The 17,794-nt window shown below is 41.9% G+C and overlaps 1 protein-coding gene across 5 annotated transcripts in view; it reads right to left on the bottom strand.

The window, feature by feature from the left end:
* ncoa2 (nuclear receptor coactivator 2) overlaps positions 1–17,794 on the bottom strand; it is a 102,731-nt gene that overhangs the window by 12,312 nt on the left and 72,625 nt on the right. For all 5 annotated transcript variants that reach the window (XM_047350509.1, XM_047350511.1, XM_047350512.1 and 2 more), the window contains exons 8-16: positions 16,745–16,846; positions 15,625–15,765; positions 14,694–14,841; positions 11,297–12,632; positions 2,682–2,880; positions 2,392–2,592; positions 1,723–1,929; positions 1,242–1,371; positions 965–1,127 (exon numbers count right to left, since the gene is read on the bottom strand). In XM_047350509.1, the coding sequence (XP_047206465.1) occupies positions 965–1,127; positions 1,242–1,371; positions 1,723–1,929; positions 2,392–2,592; positions 2,682–2,880; positions 11,297–12,632; positions 14,694–14,841; positions 15,625–15,765; positions 16,745–16,846 (2,627 nt within the window). The remainder of the gene's footprint in view (positions 1–964; positions 1,128–1,241; positions 1,372–1,722; positions 1,930–2,391; positions 2,593–2,681; positions 2,881–11,296; positions 12,633–14,693; positions 14,842–15,624; positions 15,766–16,744; positions 16,847–17,794) is intronic.

Raw genomic sequence — 17,794 nt, 5'->3', positions numbered from 1 at the left:
CCCGAAAGAGTCAATCCTTTTGGTGCAAATACAGCAGCAGGCTTTACAAGCAGCATCTAGAGACCAAAATATTCATCCATTCTTCTTTACAAAACAGCCCAAACTCACAATGGCTGGAAAGCATCTGTAAGCAACTTGTTGCCACGTTCCCAGTTAAATTTCAGGTCAGACTTTGACTAGGCAATTAAAAGACACGAATATGCTTTAATCCAAACTGAGTATCTATAACTCTGGCTGTTGGTTTAGTGCCATTGTCATGGTGAAATATGAACCTTCAGAACAGTCTCAAGTGGTTTTGCAGACTTTAACAGTTCTTATATACAAACATGACTGCCCTTTATTTAGCTCCTAAAATCTTCCCATCACCCTGCTTGAGAAAGGCTTCCTTTGCCCAGCCAATCTGGGTAAGTTTCCAGTTAAGCTCTTTGCAATTGAATTTTCATTCATACTATTCCTGTTTGCAGATGATGAACTGAACAGCGCTCTACATTATGATCAAAACTTAAGTTATTGTTTCCTAACCCAATCTTAACCTACAACCTTAACCCTTGTTTATCTGCTGTGTTCATTGGCCTTTGTGATGCTCTTTGTTCAATAATGTTCTCTAACAAACTTCTGAGGCCTTCACGGCATAGCTGCCTTTAAACTGAGGTTAAATCACAAACGGGTGGACTCGGTTTTATTTCTGAGGCGACATCTGAAGGTAGTTGGTTGCACCAGATTTTGTTTAGCGGTACCTGGAAAAAGAGGCAGAATCCAAACGCACTGCATAATATTCAGTTTTGCAAAAGACTTAAAAAAAACATGTACGCTTTTTCTTCCACTTCAAATTTATGCACTACTTGCTCTTAGTTTATTACATAAACTCCATTTGGAATACATTGTAGTTTATGTAAAGTGAAAAAATGTTTCAGATTTCTGGTGGTATCATTACCCTTGCAAGGCACTGTGTTAGAAAACTCACCTGTTCTACCAGGGCGGGAATCCCGAGAGCTCGATCGATCTCTTCTAGACCATCAAAATCTTTTAGTGCCGAGTACAGCTGGGACATCAAGGCCCCCTCATCCACTGCGCTACCATCAGAACCAAGACCCGAATTGCAGAGAAGGTCAGCTTGCTGTGCAGGCCTGTGGAAAAATAAACAAAATTTTTACTTTTCTTACAGAAAGTGTTGAAATTTAAGAAAAAACACCAGTTCTTTTTGGCAACACAGAAATGTCATGCGGGGCTTGAAAGCTTACCTGTTCTGGTTTACAAAAGCTGTCTGATCGATTGGCATCATGCTGTCTGGCCATGGGGCTGTCTGGTTGGGTGGAGCCTGCTGCTGGGAGAAATGGTGGCCCACCATGCCAATGTCCATATCAGGTTGTGCTAAAAAAAGAAAGGAAGAAATACCTAGGTCAATATAAATTATTACAGAGTTGTACAGACATTCAAGAATTTTTTGCAACTTTTAAAATTTCTCATTCACAAGAGCAACACATAAAAAAAAGGTGGGTGCAAATTTGAATTCACCTGCTACACTGTGAACAACCACAAGATGGCATAATTTACAACTTTGATAAGCTAGTAAACACTATGTGGGTTGAGCTAAGGTCTTCACTATGCTTCAGTGTCTTCAAATAGGCGATATCATAAACTACAGGTTTGACATCTATGTAATGATGGTTATTATTTCTGGTCTTTAATACTGACAGTTTGCTTGTTTTAGTTTGCTCTCACCATTGGCCATTATCGGAGACTGAAGCATCAGTCGGGGTCCTGGCTGGCTGTTGGGTCTCATCCGAGCAGTGCCTGGTACCATTCTACCCTGCATGGCACCCTGTTGTCCTGGTGCAGATGCTCCCATAGGGGGTGCAGAGGCCGAACCAGTCCAGCCCTCTTGCTGCTGCTGCATGGCTGGCCGTGGACCACCTGGCGCCATCAGTCCTAGGGGGAGCAAAGACACGGACAAAGAGACGAGAAGCAGTGAGAAAACTGCCTAGGCAGATTTTTGAGAATGTCTTCTGCATGCATTTTGTGCTGCTGTGGGATCAATATGGAGGGGAACGCTTTCTGTGCACGGCTGGATGTTGCTTGAGGAGTATTGATATGTGGGAGACACAGAGAGAGAAACTGCTAGTGTGTGGGCGACTATTTCCTGTCACAGGAAGTGAGTCAGTGTGTCATGAAGTTGATAGGTTAGGGTGAGAGACACACAGGCAGAAGGAAAGGAGTATCCTCAGAATTTGGATTTAGCCACAATTGTCACATATAAAGGCTGTAGGTGCATTTTTTCCACAATGTAAATTCCGAATATATATATCTAATTTCCATATAAACAGTCACTTTGAAAAAGAACCACAACAGTTTAATTTTGATTAGATTTGTAAGGCTCTGTGTCGGACCTACCTGCATTGCCCATACCAGCCTGGTTGGGCATCATGCCGTGACTTCCCAACATGGCTTGCTGCTGTTGCATTAGAGTGTACGGGCTATTGGCCCTTATGGGGTACTGCAATGATGGCTGCTGCGGGGGCACATTCATGTCCAGAGAGACACTCCTCACTGGCAAACCCCTGCCTGGCTGCCCTGGTCGGACAGCACCAAAGTCTTCAAAACAAGAAGAAACAGGTTCAAACCTCACGGTACACAGATAAAACATTTCCTGGTATTTGTTTCTGAGTTTGAGCTGGACTTACTAGTCTGACCCATGCCGGGTCCGAGCCCTCTGGGTTGCTGCTGTGCCACCATGGCGGGGTTGTTCTCGGAGATCTGCAGGATGTCATTGAAGATGTTCTGTTTGTCCATGGGACTGGGCAACGAAACCGGCCGCTGCTCACAGAAGAGCTGAGGCTGAGCATTCTGAAGGTCGTTAAGGATGTCATCAAGCTCCGATGACTACGAGACAAAGAGACAAAGGGTCAAAGTGCAACAACAGAAACAGATGAGGCATGTAAGATTCCAATTAGAGACTCGTTAAAGATAGATATGGAGGTACTGATACATAATGTTCTAAAGAATGCAGATGGCAGCTCAAGTGGACAAGCCAAAAACTTTCCCCAGAATGGTTTAAAGGTCAGATGACATCAAGAACGATTCAAACGAAAGAATCGTGTCCTAGCTAAGCATGGTGGTGGGAGCATCATACTGTGGAGTTGAAAACATTCACAGTTTCTGAGTTTAAATTAATAGAAGCAGTTTTGGACACAAGAGCAGAAGGCTTGACCTTTTCTTTTTATATTTAAGCTGCCACAAATTTTGAGCACTGAGTTTTGTTTCCCCAACAAACACTGTTTACCTAGACCAGTTCCTGAAAGTTAGATTCAGGACTTGAACAGGCAATTATAATGTACATTGAAGGCCTACTTGGTTTAATAAAACAACTTAAGGTACTATCTTGCTAACCTGATAACTTTTATTTACCAGCATAACAGATGAAGAACAACTTTGTCAACCTAAGTTTGTGTTTATCACGAATGAGCGAACAAACAAATTTAGGACACAAAACGTGATTTAAGACGTGGTATGGAAAATGTTGGTTCATTTGAGACATTTTAGGAGGTAAAACTGACATTATCGAATTTTAGACCCCGAAGAAACCCTTTGCAAACAGCCGTATTTGGACAATCCTACAAATTATGTTACAATGTCCTCACAAATAAGAAGTAATGTCTAATTTTTTAACCAGATAAAGGAGTAAAACAAACAGCATAAAGCTTTTAAAGAAGAATCCTGAAAGAGCCAAACACTACTCAGAGCTGCATCTAAATACAACAGAAATGTCATCTGATGTGACAAGTCGTTGTAGCTTTTCACAACCTTTTATCTTCAACAAGGACAAGGCCAAGGTAGGAGAGAGCTCTACTTGCTAAGTGAAGGGAATTTAGGTGCAGCCTCCACCAGATACTTGGTTTTCTGAGACAAGACGTGCATTTCCAGATAGTGACGACCTCGCGGAGCCACTGCACTGATAAAGAAGAACAGATCATTTCTTGAATTTTCAGAAATCTTTTAAGATAGAAACTTGCTTTGATCTGTTGCTATCCAAATATTATTTAGTCATATCAAATACAGAATTAAAAAGGCCAACAGGATGTTTGATTCACATGAAGGAGCAGCTACTTTCTAATGGCCCATTGCAAATGTATAGCAGAAGCAAAACAGATAGGACAAATATCTTCCTTTACCAACGATAAGATATGTCAAATCACTGTCAAATAAGCTGGATAAGATTGGAGTGCAAGCAAGGCCACATTAAAAACTGGGTAGATTATGTTTCTACAGCTCATACTACAGCATTCACAGTATCAGCGTGTATAGGCCTCCTGAAAAACCAGTTCATGATGACCTTTCCTCTGCTACAATTTAACGTTTGCAAAAGTACTTTCATTTTCTAGTGGCAGTATATTTTGCAATGATGTATAATGCAGCAATTATATTTCCTTCTGGAAATATTGACCCCCTGATTGGCACATCTGTCTATGACTATGGAAGGATTGTTAAACTGCACAAGAAAGCCCTCTTGCGACACTACATCTCTGAGACGTTTGAGCTCAGTCTAATCGCAATCTAAAAATTCTTACAAAATCCTCAGGATTGTGGAAATAAACCACACCAACTGGTAGCAACAAATTCACCTGTGTGGAAGCGGAGGATCGGCTTGGGGCCTGTTAAGGCTTAAATTAAGGCCCTTACTGATGCTAACTGGAGCCGAGTAACCATAAGACAAGCATCTGTGGGAGAATGGCTTAAAGAACAAAACCAACGTCTTTGCACGGGCAGTCCCAGGTTTTGTTATTTCTTTTTAAACTAATGGTATTAAACTAAACACAGTTTTCACAAAATTTCTCACTCTGTGTTGTGCCTTGTTCCCATTTGTTATTTTTACTAATTAAAGCTGAACTTACAAACTGGGGATGATCCAGCAGCACAAAAAGTGAATCCTTTTTTTTTCAGGAGTTATCAGGAGTGTACATTTAGTAACATCTAGAAGAACACACCGAAAAAAAGTAACACAATTCAGAGTCAATATAAGTTTGATCTAAACAAAATTTTCTAAAAAGCAAAAACAGCAGATAATCAATTATATGTAATGATTTTAAGGCAGCAGTTGGAAATTTTGGTAAATAAGTTGCAGTGGCCATAACAGTCCAGCAGAGTGCAGCGTACCTGGACTAATATTTACAGATCGTGACATACTGTACAACAGCACAGAATTGTTTAGTGTTGCACCTCAGTTTTGCATACAGTGACATTTATTTGTCAGGTACGTAACTGCTCCTGAAGGTAACAGGAAGCCAAAAATGTTTGGTACAATATTTATCTGGAGAACTCAAGGTCCACAGCTCTCACACGATAGGAGGGACCCCCGTAAGTCCTCAGATAAAACGGCATAAAAACGATTAGCCACACAATGCTGGTTATACTGGGAAAGGACAAGCAGAGCGGATACATAGTAGACCTGGAGAGAGTAGCAGAGTGAGGATGGAGTGGTGAGAGAGAGAAAAGCCCTAATGAGGTCAGGAATGATGTAATGCCTCTGTGTACTCCGTTTGCTCTCCTCCTCGAATCTCTCTCCTACTTCCAATTCTCTCCATTTCTAGCTGCTTTTACTCTTAATGGGTTTTGTTGCTATCAATCCTTTTAACTGGCTGGCCTTCAGTGCATGTCTGTGTATGTAATTCAATCTGTGTTCTCTTTTGCTCAGCGTTACAACCTATAACCGTACGAACCCAGGCAACATGCAAGTGTTCTGAGGCAGGAAATCAAAAAAACACAACCTGGTAAATATCCAGTCTCAAAGCATTCACAGATTAGACATTTATCCCCCAATTAAGTCTTAGATTCACTGTGAAAACACTTAGGAAAAGGCATAAAATATACACCAGGCATTTCCAACTTTATTTCTTGCTATAAACAATCAGGCTCTGATGAGTGATTATGAAAGCAAAAGTTAAATTACTTGTGGGAAAATAAAATTTAAGTGGTGATATAGACATAAATTTATCTTCAGCTGTTGATGTGTCCTACATTTCTGCATGTTTGTTACCAAAGGCACTCAGAGCCATTTGCATGCCTAGCAACAGCAAGCGGACATTTTCCCACAGTGAGGCAGAGATGAAGCGCTGACCAACATCTGCTCCTACAAACCAAACTGGACTCATCCGATACTAACACCTCTGCATGAGCAGAAACGTTACTGCGCTCTACATACGTGCATCGGCCACTTTATTAGGAACACCTTGCTAGTACCGAGGTCGGATCCTCTTGTGCCATTAAAACTGTAGTACCACTTCATAGCAATGATTTAATTGTCATGTTCAAGAAATCAGTTTGGGATACTTAAGAGCTTTGTGCCATTGTGCGTTATCCTAGTCTAGGTAGCTATCTTAAGGTGGGTACACTGTGGTCATAAAAGGATGGAAATGGTTAAACAATGCTCAGTTGGTTCTAAGGGGCCCAAAGTAAATACCCCAATACCATTACACCACTACAACCAGCCTAAACCTTTTCAACAGGCCAGAATGTATTCATACCTTTCATGCTTTCATCAAACCCAGAGTTGTAGCTGAAATCTAAATATTAATATTAAAGTCCATGACAAAACTGAACTCCTTCTACATGTTGGAGGGCTGCTGTCTGTGGTTTGTTAGCTAGATTTCCACCAAGTGAACCATGCAGCAGAGTTTTGCGTGGCTGATCTCTTAAAACAGCCTATTTTCGTGTGACTGGCAAAATTGTATTATATATTGTGCAAATAATTTTAGATGACCTAAAGAGTCTGGGTTTTTTCCACCTTATACAATGTTTAAGAAGGGATAGAGAAACTGTATTGGCTGCGGCAGCTCTCAGTATGATTGTTTCCGGTGACCTGCTCTGGTTGCTGCACTCGGATATGTTCAAAGCAAAGAGCGAAGTTCATGCAGAACTTTTTAAACAAGTTGTGTCCACACGATAACTGGAACTGCACTGAGTTACGTGATGAGCTGAATCATCAATGACTCATATGCTAGCATTAGACTAGCACTTAAGCTAACTGTTCAGCATGAAAACATCAAGAGCAAGATGTGAGTTTATAGACCTTAGCTGTCGAGCCAGGCACCTAAAGAAACAGAGCCATGCATGTTTTAGGTTATAAAGCGTTTTTAACAGTTTATAGGATCGTGACTTGGCATCAGTAAATGCCTATTCCTAAATTGATGGGTATCAGTGCCAAAACATCCTGATCGGATGGTTCTTTAATAAAAAAACAAAAACAAAAAGAAAGAGCTTTTCTGGCATTAGGACCACCTTGGCTGAAGGCAAGTCTGAAAACCACTGGGCTGAATTATTTTACACCGACTACAGAGTCTTTAAACACAGTTTGGGATTTATAAAAGCTTTATTTGTGAAAAGACAGATGTCCAGTTTTCTCAAAATATTGCTATGAATTTGTCTTGTTCTTGTAAATCCAATATTGTGTCCCGTCTTCTCAAGAGCTGGCCTGTTGCTGCTGGGAACTCCATGGCAGAAGGGAGAACGTGTTTTTGATTTTTTGATGTAGCTCAGGGCATTTGACAGGAAAGGGAACTTGGAAACAGACTGAGTAAAGCAGAAGTGCCACTGTCAAGTAAGGGAATCAAAATCACCTTACCCCTACAAGAATACTGCCTAAAAATAAAATATGGCAGACAGATATATGACAACATTACCTACGATATTAAAAACCAATATTTAGCAACTGCTCTCACAGAAGAATCATACAATAATGATCAACTTGGTGAACTTCATATGCAGCTTGGCTATTTTAGAAAGAGGTTGAAAAAATCAATCTTTTTTTTAAGCTCTTTGACATCTTTAAAAAGTTTTAAATTCAACAATACATAGAAAATGTATACAGAGCTCAATGAAACCTCTGGAATGCAAAACAGTTACATTTATCTTCATTTTAATCTAAATTAAATGAAAAATGTTTGTGTTTTATTTGAAAAATACATCTACCTCTTTATAAAAAAAAACGTGTAGCGGCTGCATACGTTAAAGCACTGAAAGATCTCTATGCTACTTTGGACATTTTAATCATGCAATATATTTTTATACGTGCAAAATCCAAAAGAAAATCTGTTTTCCAACTGCACCTCTCAGTTAAACGCAGGAATCTGAATCCAAATCCCAGCTGCTTTCCTCAAGCTGTATTTATTTATTTATTTATTTATCTTGTGTGGTAATTAGCGAGTATAGAATTACATTTCCTTCTGCAGAGCAACAACTTGGTAATAGCTGCTGCTTAAGAAACTATTTATGACAGGGGATCAAATTACGCAGTGCTTCTTATGCCACTAGAAAGTGAAAAATGTTGAGAACACTGCATCGTCAATGTGGCTGCTAAGTGGTGACAGAACCAGCGACCAGTGTCCCTCATAACAGTGCCCACCTGTGTTTGGACCCAACGGTTAATAGCTAAAAGCTGAGTGGCAGGAATGTTCGGTGATCTTAAATTAAATAACCCTAAGTTTAAAGCTGCAGAGAGGCTCACAACCAACAGCATTCAGTCACACAGACACTGAGAAGAGTGGCGGCAGAGCATCTGTGGCAGGTGCCACGGAGCTGGAATGTGAAGCAGTGTATGGAGATTCAGGACAAAGGCTATAATGCTCAACTAAAGGAGCACTAAAGTATCGTGCTGATGCGTTCGTGAGCGGTAGCAGCATGGAGCAGGAAATGGATAGACAGAGGGAGACCTTCTCTGTTGTAGCACGGGCTCTGTTCTGCTGTGGTTAAAAAATTGCTGAGCAAAAAAGCAAAGCTTTGAAATTTCCAGGGTTCATTAGCCTTTATGAGAGATATTTTTATTAATGGCCAGGCTTTAAATATGTAATCTAAATAAAACACAGACAGACAGACAGATGGACGAATGGGATGGAAAGACATACAGATCCATGGATGTATGGACAAACAGGTGATTGGATGAATAATGGACAGATTGATGGATGGATATATTGATCGATAGATGGAGAACAGATGGAGAAATTACAGGACAGAAAGTTCAGGGCTGGATGGATAAACAGATGGAAAGAGATGAACTGATAGGACGATGGATTATGGACAAACAGATTGATAGACTGACAAAAAGCTGGATAAACAAAGGGGTGGATGGATGGATAGATGGATGGATTCAGTGGATACACTGAAAAAGGAAATATTCATCCATCCTATTTTCTGTTTACATACTTCAAGGCCTGGATAATATGTTAGAGGTCAAACTCTAAACATTTTCAGACTGTGTTGGAATATAACACTGTGTGTTAAATGTCATTTGTTCTCATTCATTTATATTTGTAGCAAAAGAACAAAAACGGTGGGACGACACCTTTAACATAGTCACCTAAAACACCCACCGACTGCACTGTCGATGGCTGCTAGTTGGTCAAGTCACAAGCAGCAAGCTGCCATATAGTGAACCACAGCCATAACTGGGATTTGATTTCTCATTTAGCTCTGCCCCGGCCATCAATAATTCAGCCCTCAAACGATGATGATGAGGAGGAGAGGCAGAGGAAGGTTAGGAGTCAGTGAGGAAGCAGTGGGTGAGGTTAGTGGAGAGGATGTGGATGACTCCTCAGCTAGTTCAGCCAGCTTTCACACGAGGCCAAGCAGCGGTTCATCAGAAAAGCAGTGAAAACCCCTCCCTCCCTCCCACACACACACACATCCGTGTTTTACTATCTTTATGAAGACTTTTCGGTTACTTCCATTGACTTCCATTCATTTTCCTTGATTTTTAATACCTAACCCTGAGCCTAACACTAACTCAATTCATACCCTAGTCCTAAACCTAACCCTAACCCCTGTCCCAAGAACAGAATTTGAAAAAGTGAGGACCAGGAAAATGTCCTCACTTTGCGATAAAAATACGAAAAATGGTTCTCACTCAGCGGCAAGTACAAGAACACACACACACACACACACACAAAGTGACTAATAAAGTCACAGATTAGTGCATGTCTATCAAATGTCCTTTTTCTCATTAATGAAATCTGTTACACTGGATTGACTGCTTTACTAACGATTTAATTTCATCGTTGCCGTTAAAAACCAGCAAATTCATGTCATTGTTCAGGTTTACTTTATTGCTTTGCACCTCCACAAAAATTAAACCTTCAGTATTAAACCTTCACCCCCCCCATCAATTCTCTTCGTGTACGTCCTTACAAACACAGCGATGGCTCTGCCCGCCATCTCCATGGTAGCAGAGAGAACATGCAGGAGCATATGGCTCATCATTTTCACTCTGCATGCCGAAGCTGGGCTCTCCTGGGGGTATCTACACCTTTCTCATCTCCCTCTTCTTTGTTTAATACAACAGACTTTCAATATCTAGCAAATCACATTCACTCCTGTTTAATATATGTACCCAAGCAACGATGCACGACGCACAAAACACATAACTACTGTGTGAAGATGCTCAATATATAAGAATAATATTATATAAGAAATAAGAGAAACAGATCAATAAGAGGGAGGGTATTGGTGTAAGTCTCTGTAATGCCGTGGTTTAGCAATGCAGTTTCCTGCAAAAATACGAGTCTTACTAAACATGAGGGGCCATCAGCAGGTCGGCCTAAAATCTCTGCAATGTTGAATCGGTTCTGTGAGTTTTGCTCTCGCTGTCCGCTCCTTTTTTCCCCTTTTCTCAGCGCCGAACTTGCCTCGAGCTCTGTCAAACCTGAGGACTCTGGCCAAATGCAACTGGGATCAAATGGCTGAAGAGAACCACAGGGATCTCCCTCCAAATGCCACAGTTGTTTGAAGCTGGCAGATAGATTCTCTTAGCGCCTGCTGCCAACACAAAGGCGGTGAAAGGACCAGATGTGTTTATATACCGTAATAAACCCCAGGCACAGTGAATTCAGAAAAAAAGACAAAACTGTAAATATGACTGCATTCAGAGGCTTGGAAAAGTTAGTCCCCCCCCCTCACATTTTGTTATGTTACAAACAAAAACTTGATGCATTTTATTCTGCTTTTTATGTCATAAATCAACGCAAAGTAATGCGTGCCGGCCAATAAAACCCTGAAACGTGCGGTGCGTGTTTGTATTCCGCCCCCCCATGAACCAATACTTTGCAGGTCCACATTTCACTGACCTCCAATCACAACTGTGAGTCTTTCAGAGGTATGTCTCAACCAGGCTTGCATATCTAGAGGGTGTAATTTTACCCACCTCCTCCTTGCATAATAACTCAAGCTCAGTCAGCTTAAACAGAGAGCTGCTATTGTGTGTGTACATAAACAAGTACACACACTGCAAGTGCAGTTTTCGGCAAACACTGACCTGCTCAGCACGATCATATCCTACATCCTGTTTCTCCACCTTGACCTGGGGGTGTTCCTTGACCTTCACCTCCCCGGGCTCCAGCTTAGAAACCTTGTCCTTCATTACAGTGTCGTCCTTATCCAGTAGATAGCGCAGCAGTGCATTGTCCTTCTTCTTGGGGCTCAACGGCTCCTGCTTAGGAGTGATTTCTGCCCCAGACGCTGTGTTTCCAGCACCCTGTGATTGGTCCTGGCCCAGCTCTTTGCCTGTAGCCTCAGCAGTGAGTTTGGCGAGGTCTACAGGGGATGTACTGTTCTGAAGCAGTTGGTGGAGGATTTTGTGTTTTTCTTTGAGGGAGGTGGCGTGAGTGCTCCCGACCGTGTGGCCGCCTCGAGCCCCGGTGCCAGCCTGGTCCTTTCCCTCGCCTCCGGCACCCGGGGACAGGGGCGTCTCCAGAGGTTCTGGCTTAGTGGTGAGCAACTGCAGTAACTTTGTGTTCCCCTTGTCATGCATACGGCTGTGGGCATCGTGACCTTCGAGGGACCCTTCCCTCTCCTCCTTGGGCTCAGTTTGGTTGCTTTCAGCCTGGGCATGTCCTTGATTCATCTCTGAGTGAGGTCCGAAGTCTCCTGCCCCACTAGCAATACTCGAGCTTCCTCCAAGTTTTGACATCATGTGAGGGTTTACTACTGACCCCGCTGTGACCCCAGCTGGGGAGCCTATCTTCCGATCAGGGGAGCCCAGCGTATGTGCATGAGAGGGCCCGTGTCCGTGTCCTACGCCATGGCATTCACTGAGGACCTGCAGAGCGGATAGAGAATTGCTAGTGTAGCTGTGAGAATGGGTGCTACCTGTGCCGCCACCTGCACTTCCGGGGCCACCGCCACACATCCCGACAGGAGAGGGCGACTGCAGGCCTCCGGCTACACGAGGGCTGCCCGCGCCACCTGGACTGCCCCGGTGCCTGGGCGACAGCATAGAGTTCTGCTGAGGCGGATGTGGCCCCCCAGCCGGACTGGGGCTGGCACGAGAAGGGCTGTTCATCCTCCAGTTGGAGCCCTGCTGTGGTGGCTGCATGCCCCCAGTGTAGTTAGGGTGTGGAGGGGGACAGCCGAAGCGGTAGCCTTGCATATGGGCCCCCATGGCCGCCGGTTCCCTGGGACCGGCCGGGCCTGGAGGAGAGAAAGGCGTGCTGTTGCTGCTGATCGTAGTGTCTTGCCCCTGAAGCCCTGAACCGGGCAAACTGCCTGGGGTTGGTGGAGTCATGGAGGGAGTGGAGGGGTTCATTGGTTTGGGGGGAATCCCCGTTTCCTGACTGCCCATGTCCTGACCCATTCCACACACTGGCTGCTCCCTAAAAAAAACACACACACAGTTACCGATTAGTGTGTGAAAAGTCTTCATTATTGACCTTATAGACATACAGAAAAGTAAACATGGTGCAGACCTTTTTCCACATTTCTATTGCGGAAGTGAGAAACTATTTTTGATCTAAAAAAAATTAATCTGGGCGTGGCGCTGATGGTGTAGGGGCGAAAGCGGGTGACCATATGCCATATGCAGAGGCTATAATCCTCAAAGCAGCTGTCCAGGGTTCGAGTCCCGGACCCGGCGACATTTGCCAAATGTCTCCCCCGCTCACTACCCCTCTTTCCTGTCTGCCTATTGTCTTAAAATAAAAAAATAAAGGCCACTAATGCCGAAAAAAATATCTTTAAAAAAGATAAATCTGAGTTAGAACCTTTCTCTGACTCACCGGGTAACCTCTGCCCCCACTTATAATTTTGTACAAGCCTTAAAGCAGATATAAACCTTAATGTTTCAATCTTAATATCATTAGACATCATGGAGAAGTAATTATAAATCTAACTTCCTTTAAAGTCACAAGTTAAATAGACTCAGAGCAGTTTTTATTTAATTTTAATGTGGATGTTTTTATGGACCTTTTTTTATGGACTCACTTTCGAAACCAGAATTAAAAGGAAATTAAAGAAATAGTGCAAAATGAAAACTCCTCTTGGAATATCTTAACTTGGGGGAATATTTTTAATACATCACCTCTAAGCTATATAAATCATAATCTAAAGTAGTAAGATTCGTCTATAAAAATACATCATGTATCATGTAAAAGACACAAAGAGCTGCAGTGCTGTATTTGCAGAACTGCCATCAACCTTGGGTTCTCCCATTTTTTCCCTTCGACAGAAATTATTCGTGCTTCTTTGTTTAGCAGGGTCTCTATCCTGAATAGTCATTTATGGAGCTACTGCAGCAATTACCTATAAGGCAAGGCCAGTTTCTTTAAATAGAACCATTCATACACAAGGCAATCCAAAGTGCTTTACAGGAAGTCAAAGTGAAGTGACATTAAAATTACAAAAATCTTAAAGCTTGCTTAAAATGTCGAGTGCTTAAAAACACTGCATAGAAAGCACACAGATGTTAAAATGCAAACTTCATCTTTAATGTCACGCTTCGATTATTCATCATTGATTGGGCAAACAGATTATTAGTGAGACTCTTGGATCAAAAGCTGCAGTAAACAGTGTTTTCAGTTCTGATTTAAAGGAGCCAACAGTTTTTGCACAATTCAGTGTTTTTAAAACACTCCCTTTCTCTTATGGAAAGTAGCTCTGGCTCGGTGTTTGTGTTAAGGTGTGTCTTTTCTCTGGATGGAGTCACATAGTAAGCTAGCATTAACTATGTTTTCATTGAACATACTTCTGGCTTGATCCCTTGCTGACGGATCAACTTAACTTAACTATATTATATAATATTGTTGCCTGAACCAGGCTGTATATGATAAGATGTGAATGAGACCAAATGACTGAACTGTAAAGGAGTGAACTGAACTCATTTGAATTTGGATCCAATTAGATTTTATACATGTTGATATGAATTGAACCTGTTTGTCTGGTAAAGTGCCAAGTGATGTGAACTGGAGCTGTAGAATACAATAGAATAATCATTTATTTGTCCCTCTAGGGGAACATTCAGTGTATCAGCAGCAAGTTGACCGACAAATGGAAATAAACTGAATTAAATTGAATTTAGTGCATCCAAGATGCTATCTACCAAGTTATGAATCAATTAGGGTTGAGATTAGACACACAGGCACAAGCAGCTGTATCTCTAACAGCAATACTTTGCAGATCAATCCTATTTCAACTATCTCAGTTCGACCGAGGTTGTAAACTACTGATGGCTAAAGTTCAAAGATAAGTGCAGTCAAATGTATTGTACTTCTAAGACAAAGGTTAAAAAAAGGTTATTGATCTAATTCACTAACAAGCCTGATTTTATACAGCATCTATATAAATGAAACTGAATGTAGGTCATCAACAGGCTAAAACATGTAAGCATGTTTAAGATGCAGATTAGTCTTTCTGACCAATGTGTAAATATGGAGACATACCTCTGTAGGAGGTGCAGGGACATGTAGAGCTGGGGTTCATTCGTGGCAGGTGAGCGCAGCAGTTTGCTCTTGGTGTGTGCAGAAACGATGGTTCCATCAGATAGCGAGAACCGGTAGATGGGACTGAACGCTTGACCATGGCGGAGCACTGTAGACACAGCAGGCTTCACATCAGCAAGTGCGCAAAAAAAACGTTGACATAAAATAAAAGTGTTCCTGCTGATTGAGGTATTGGAATAGTGATTTGATCTTCCAAGGACTCACGGTTTGCTGGTTTTGGTAAAACTGATTCCAAGATAAAAAAAAAGTGAAGCTTTTTTTTTTTTTTTTTCTTTTACAGTGCCTTGAACGTTTGCCCCACTTCCTTAGATTACAACCATAAACTTCAATGCATTTTACCGTGATTTCATGTGACAGACAAACATGAAGTGGTGCACAATTGTTGAGGAGAGGGAAAATGACACCATTTACAGTAAAATGTGAAAAGCATACTGTGCATATGTATTCAGCAATAGCTGAGTCAATGGCTTCAAGAACCACCTTGCACTTAAATTACAGCTGAAAGTTTAGCTTTATACCCCCACAGACCAACATTTTAGCCAATAACTTGACCTATCAGTTGAGGTGGCTGGTTGCTGTTTGTTCACCACTGTTATATAATAATCTATTGCTAATTAGGTGACTACTAAAGGAAACGGGTTGCACTAAATTATATTTAGTGGTATCACAGTAAAGGAGGCTCAATACCAATGAATGCCACAGTTTTCAGATTTATTCAATTATGTTTGTGAAAAAGGTTTCAAAACCACAAATCTTTCTTCCATATACCAATAATGCACTGCTTTATGTTGGTCTATCACATAAAATTCCAAGATACATTGACATTTGTAGTTGTAATGTGACCAACTGAGAAAACATCCAAAATAATTACCTTCCTGCTGGTGTCTCTTGGCAAAAGACATCTCCCCATCATTCTGTAGATGGAACCTCTGGATGCAGCGCCTTACGAGATCCTCCCAGCCCGGCTTCATGGACGCTCGCAGTAGACTCGTGTCCAGGGACGTAATCTTTCCTGCTGACAAAAAGGGGAAATTATGGAAGTTGCTGACATATGGATCTATAAATTTCTGTCCCCTAAACCAAACTGGCTGCTAAGTTTGAATGTTTTAACGTGTCAAGAGCAGTTTAAATAAAAGTCATAGTTCTGCCACCTGGTTTAACTTGTACATCTAGGCTATTTGTGTCGACACAGGCAATCACTCGTGGCGGTGTAACACTTGTCCCTTAAGTAGGTGCAATTTAGAATGGAAGCAACCATTTAAGGACTGAAAAACTCCCTTCTGCTTGACTGACAGCTACAGGGATCAACCTGTCACATGATACACAACAGGAGCAATTTACAGCAATACATTACATTTAACAATCACTAAAGGGACGAAAAGAAATGATTGAAGCTGTACAGTAGTTTACATCGCATTTTCCTTTCAACTCTGAAGGGAAAAAATGGCAAACTATGCGTCTTAAACACCACAAATGATGGTAATTGTCATGCTGTGTGGTAGTAACAGACAGCTCAGTAAGTAGAGGCTCCATTCATGGACACCTACTGAAGTCTGGCGGAAACTACAGGAAATTACTGTTTGTCGCTGACTTACCATGAGCGTATTTTTTTTTGTGATGTGGTTGTGGGTGTGCATACCACACAAATGGCATTATTACATCGGAGGGCAGGTGACGTGCAGACAGCTGTGTATGTGTCTGCATGAATGAGTCTTTTTTTTTTTTACCTCCCAGAGTGCAGACAGCAACTAACTTGTTCATCTTTAGGTGTCTTTTACCAATGATGGTATGACGTTTAAATACTTAGCAGAAGTGTGCTCAGATTTATGGAGTTTTGGAATAAGAGGCTCCTGGGACCAGATATTTCTTCCAACACAGAGAAAAGCTCATTTCATACAGCCTAATGCGCTAAAAAGAATATTAGATAAGATGCAAGTTAAGATCTCTGTGCATCAATTTGTAGCTGCTGTCTGTCTGAATGCTTCTTGTACCTTGCAGGTCCTGCCGAGTAGTGAAGCTCTCATGCGTGGGAAGCATGGGCCTTTCCTTCGTGGGCACCCTCCGAGCCACGCAGATCAGGCACGACTGGAAGTCTAAGCAGAAAGAAGACCGAATGAACGGCGAAAACAAAAGACGAGGTGGAGGATGGAACAAAGAGGACGAGGATAAGACAGGAGAGATAAAGAGGGAGTGAGAGGGGAGGACGGGGGCGTAAAGGATAGAGATAGAGGGAGGGAGTGATAATGAAATGCGTGTTATTCCCAGGCAGCATAATTAAAGCCGTTATTAATGAGCATGGGGATCGGGGCTCTGCTCTTTTAGCTATTGCTGCAGAGGAAAATGATGTAGTGTGACCTTTTGAAAGTGTGTGGTGTGTGTGTGTTCATAAGTGTTTGCCTCCGTCTGGTTCCGACTAACACACAATCACGCCTCCTCCGGACCAACATGGCTCAGTAATGACACTCGTTTTCAGCACATGTAAAAATGACTTTGCCAATTCAACCACTTGGGTGAGTCCAGATAGTCTGCCGTCCAACTTTTTGTGCACCAACAAAATCCACAATCCCAATGTTAGTCACAGAGGGATGTGTGCCACAGGCTATCGCACGCACATGTATGTAGCGAGCCTCGTGGGAAGTCTGGCCGTCAAAAATTGTTAATTGCCATTAATTCAGTCTGCGGCCGCAGCTATAACCGCCGATCGTGCTCAAATACACAAAAATCAGACACACGTCCATCCAGTCATTCTCAGTCTGTTTGACAGAACACAGCTGGCAAATTAAAGGCCAAAACTGTTCACTCCATGTTTAACAGAAGTGTTTCTGGTTGTAGATCATGTCAAGACAACTTGTCTAACACAATAAAAACAAAGGGGACAAATCCAGTAACCTTGATGAAGACAGAGAGAACAAAAAAATTCAACGTAACATAGAACTACTCTGTTATCTTACACATGTTTTGGAAGCTTTTAAAGATATCTTCTCTGTTGCTGTACACAATTTTTTTCAAGTTTTTAAAGGGACGAATATAAATCTGGGTCA

This window comes from Girardinichthys multiradiatus, chromosome 21 (assembly GCF_021462225.1).
Source record: "Girardinichthys multiradiatus isolate DD_20200921_A chromosome 21, DD_fGirMul_XY1, whole genome shotgun sequence".
In the NCBI taxonomy this organism is placed as follows: Eukaryota; Metazoa; Chordata; class Actinopteri; order Cyprinodontiformes; family Goodeidae; genus Girardinichthys; species Girardinichthys multiradiatus.
The sequence above is the reverse complement of the archived record's forward strand: the minus strand, read 5'-3'. Positions and strand labels throughout refer to the sequence as shown.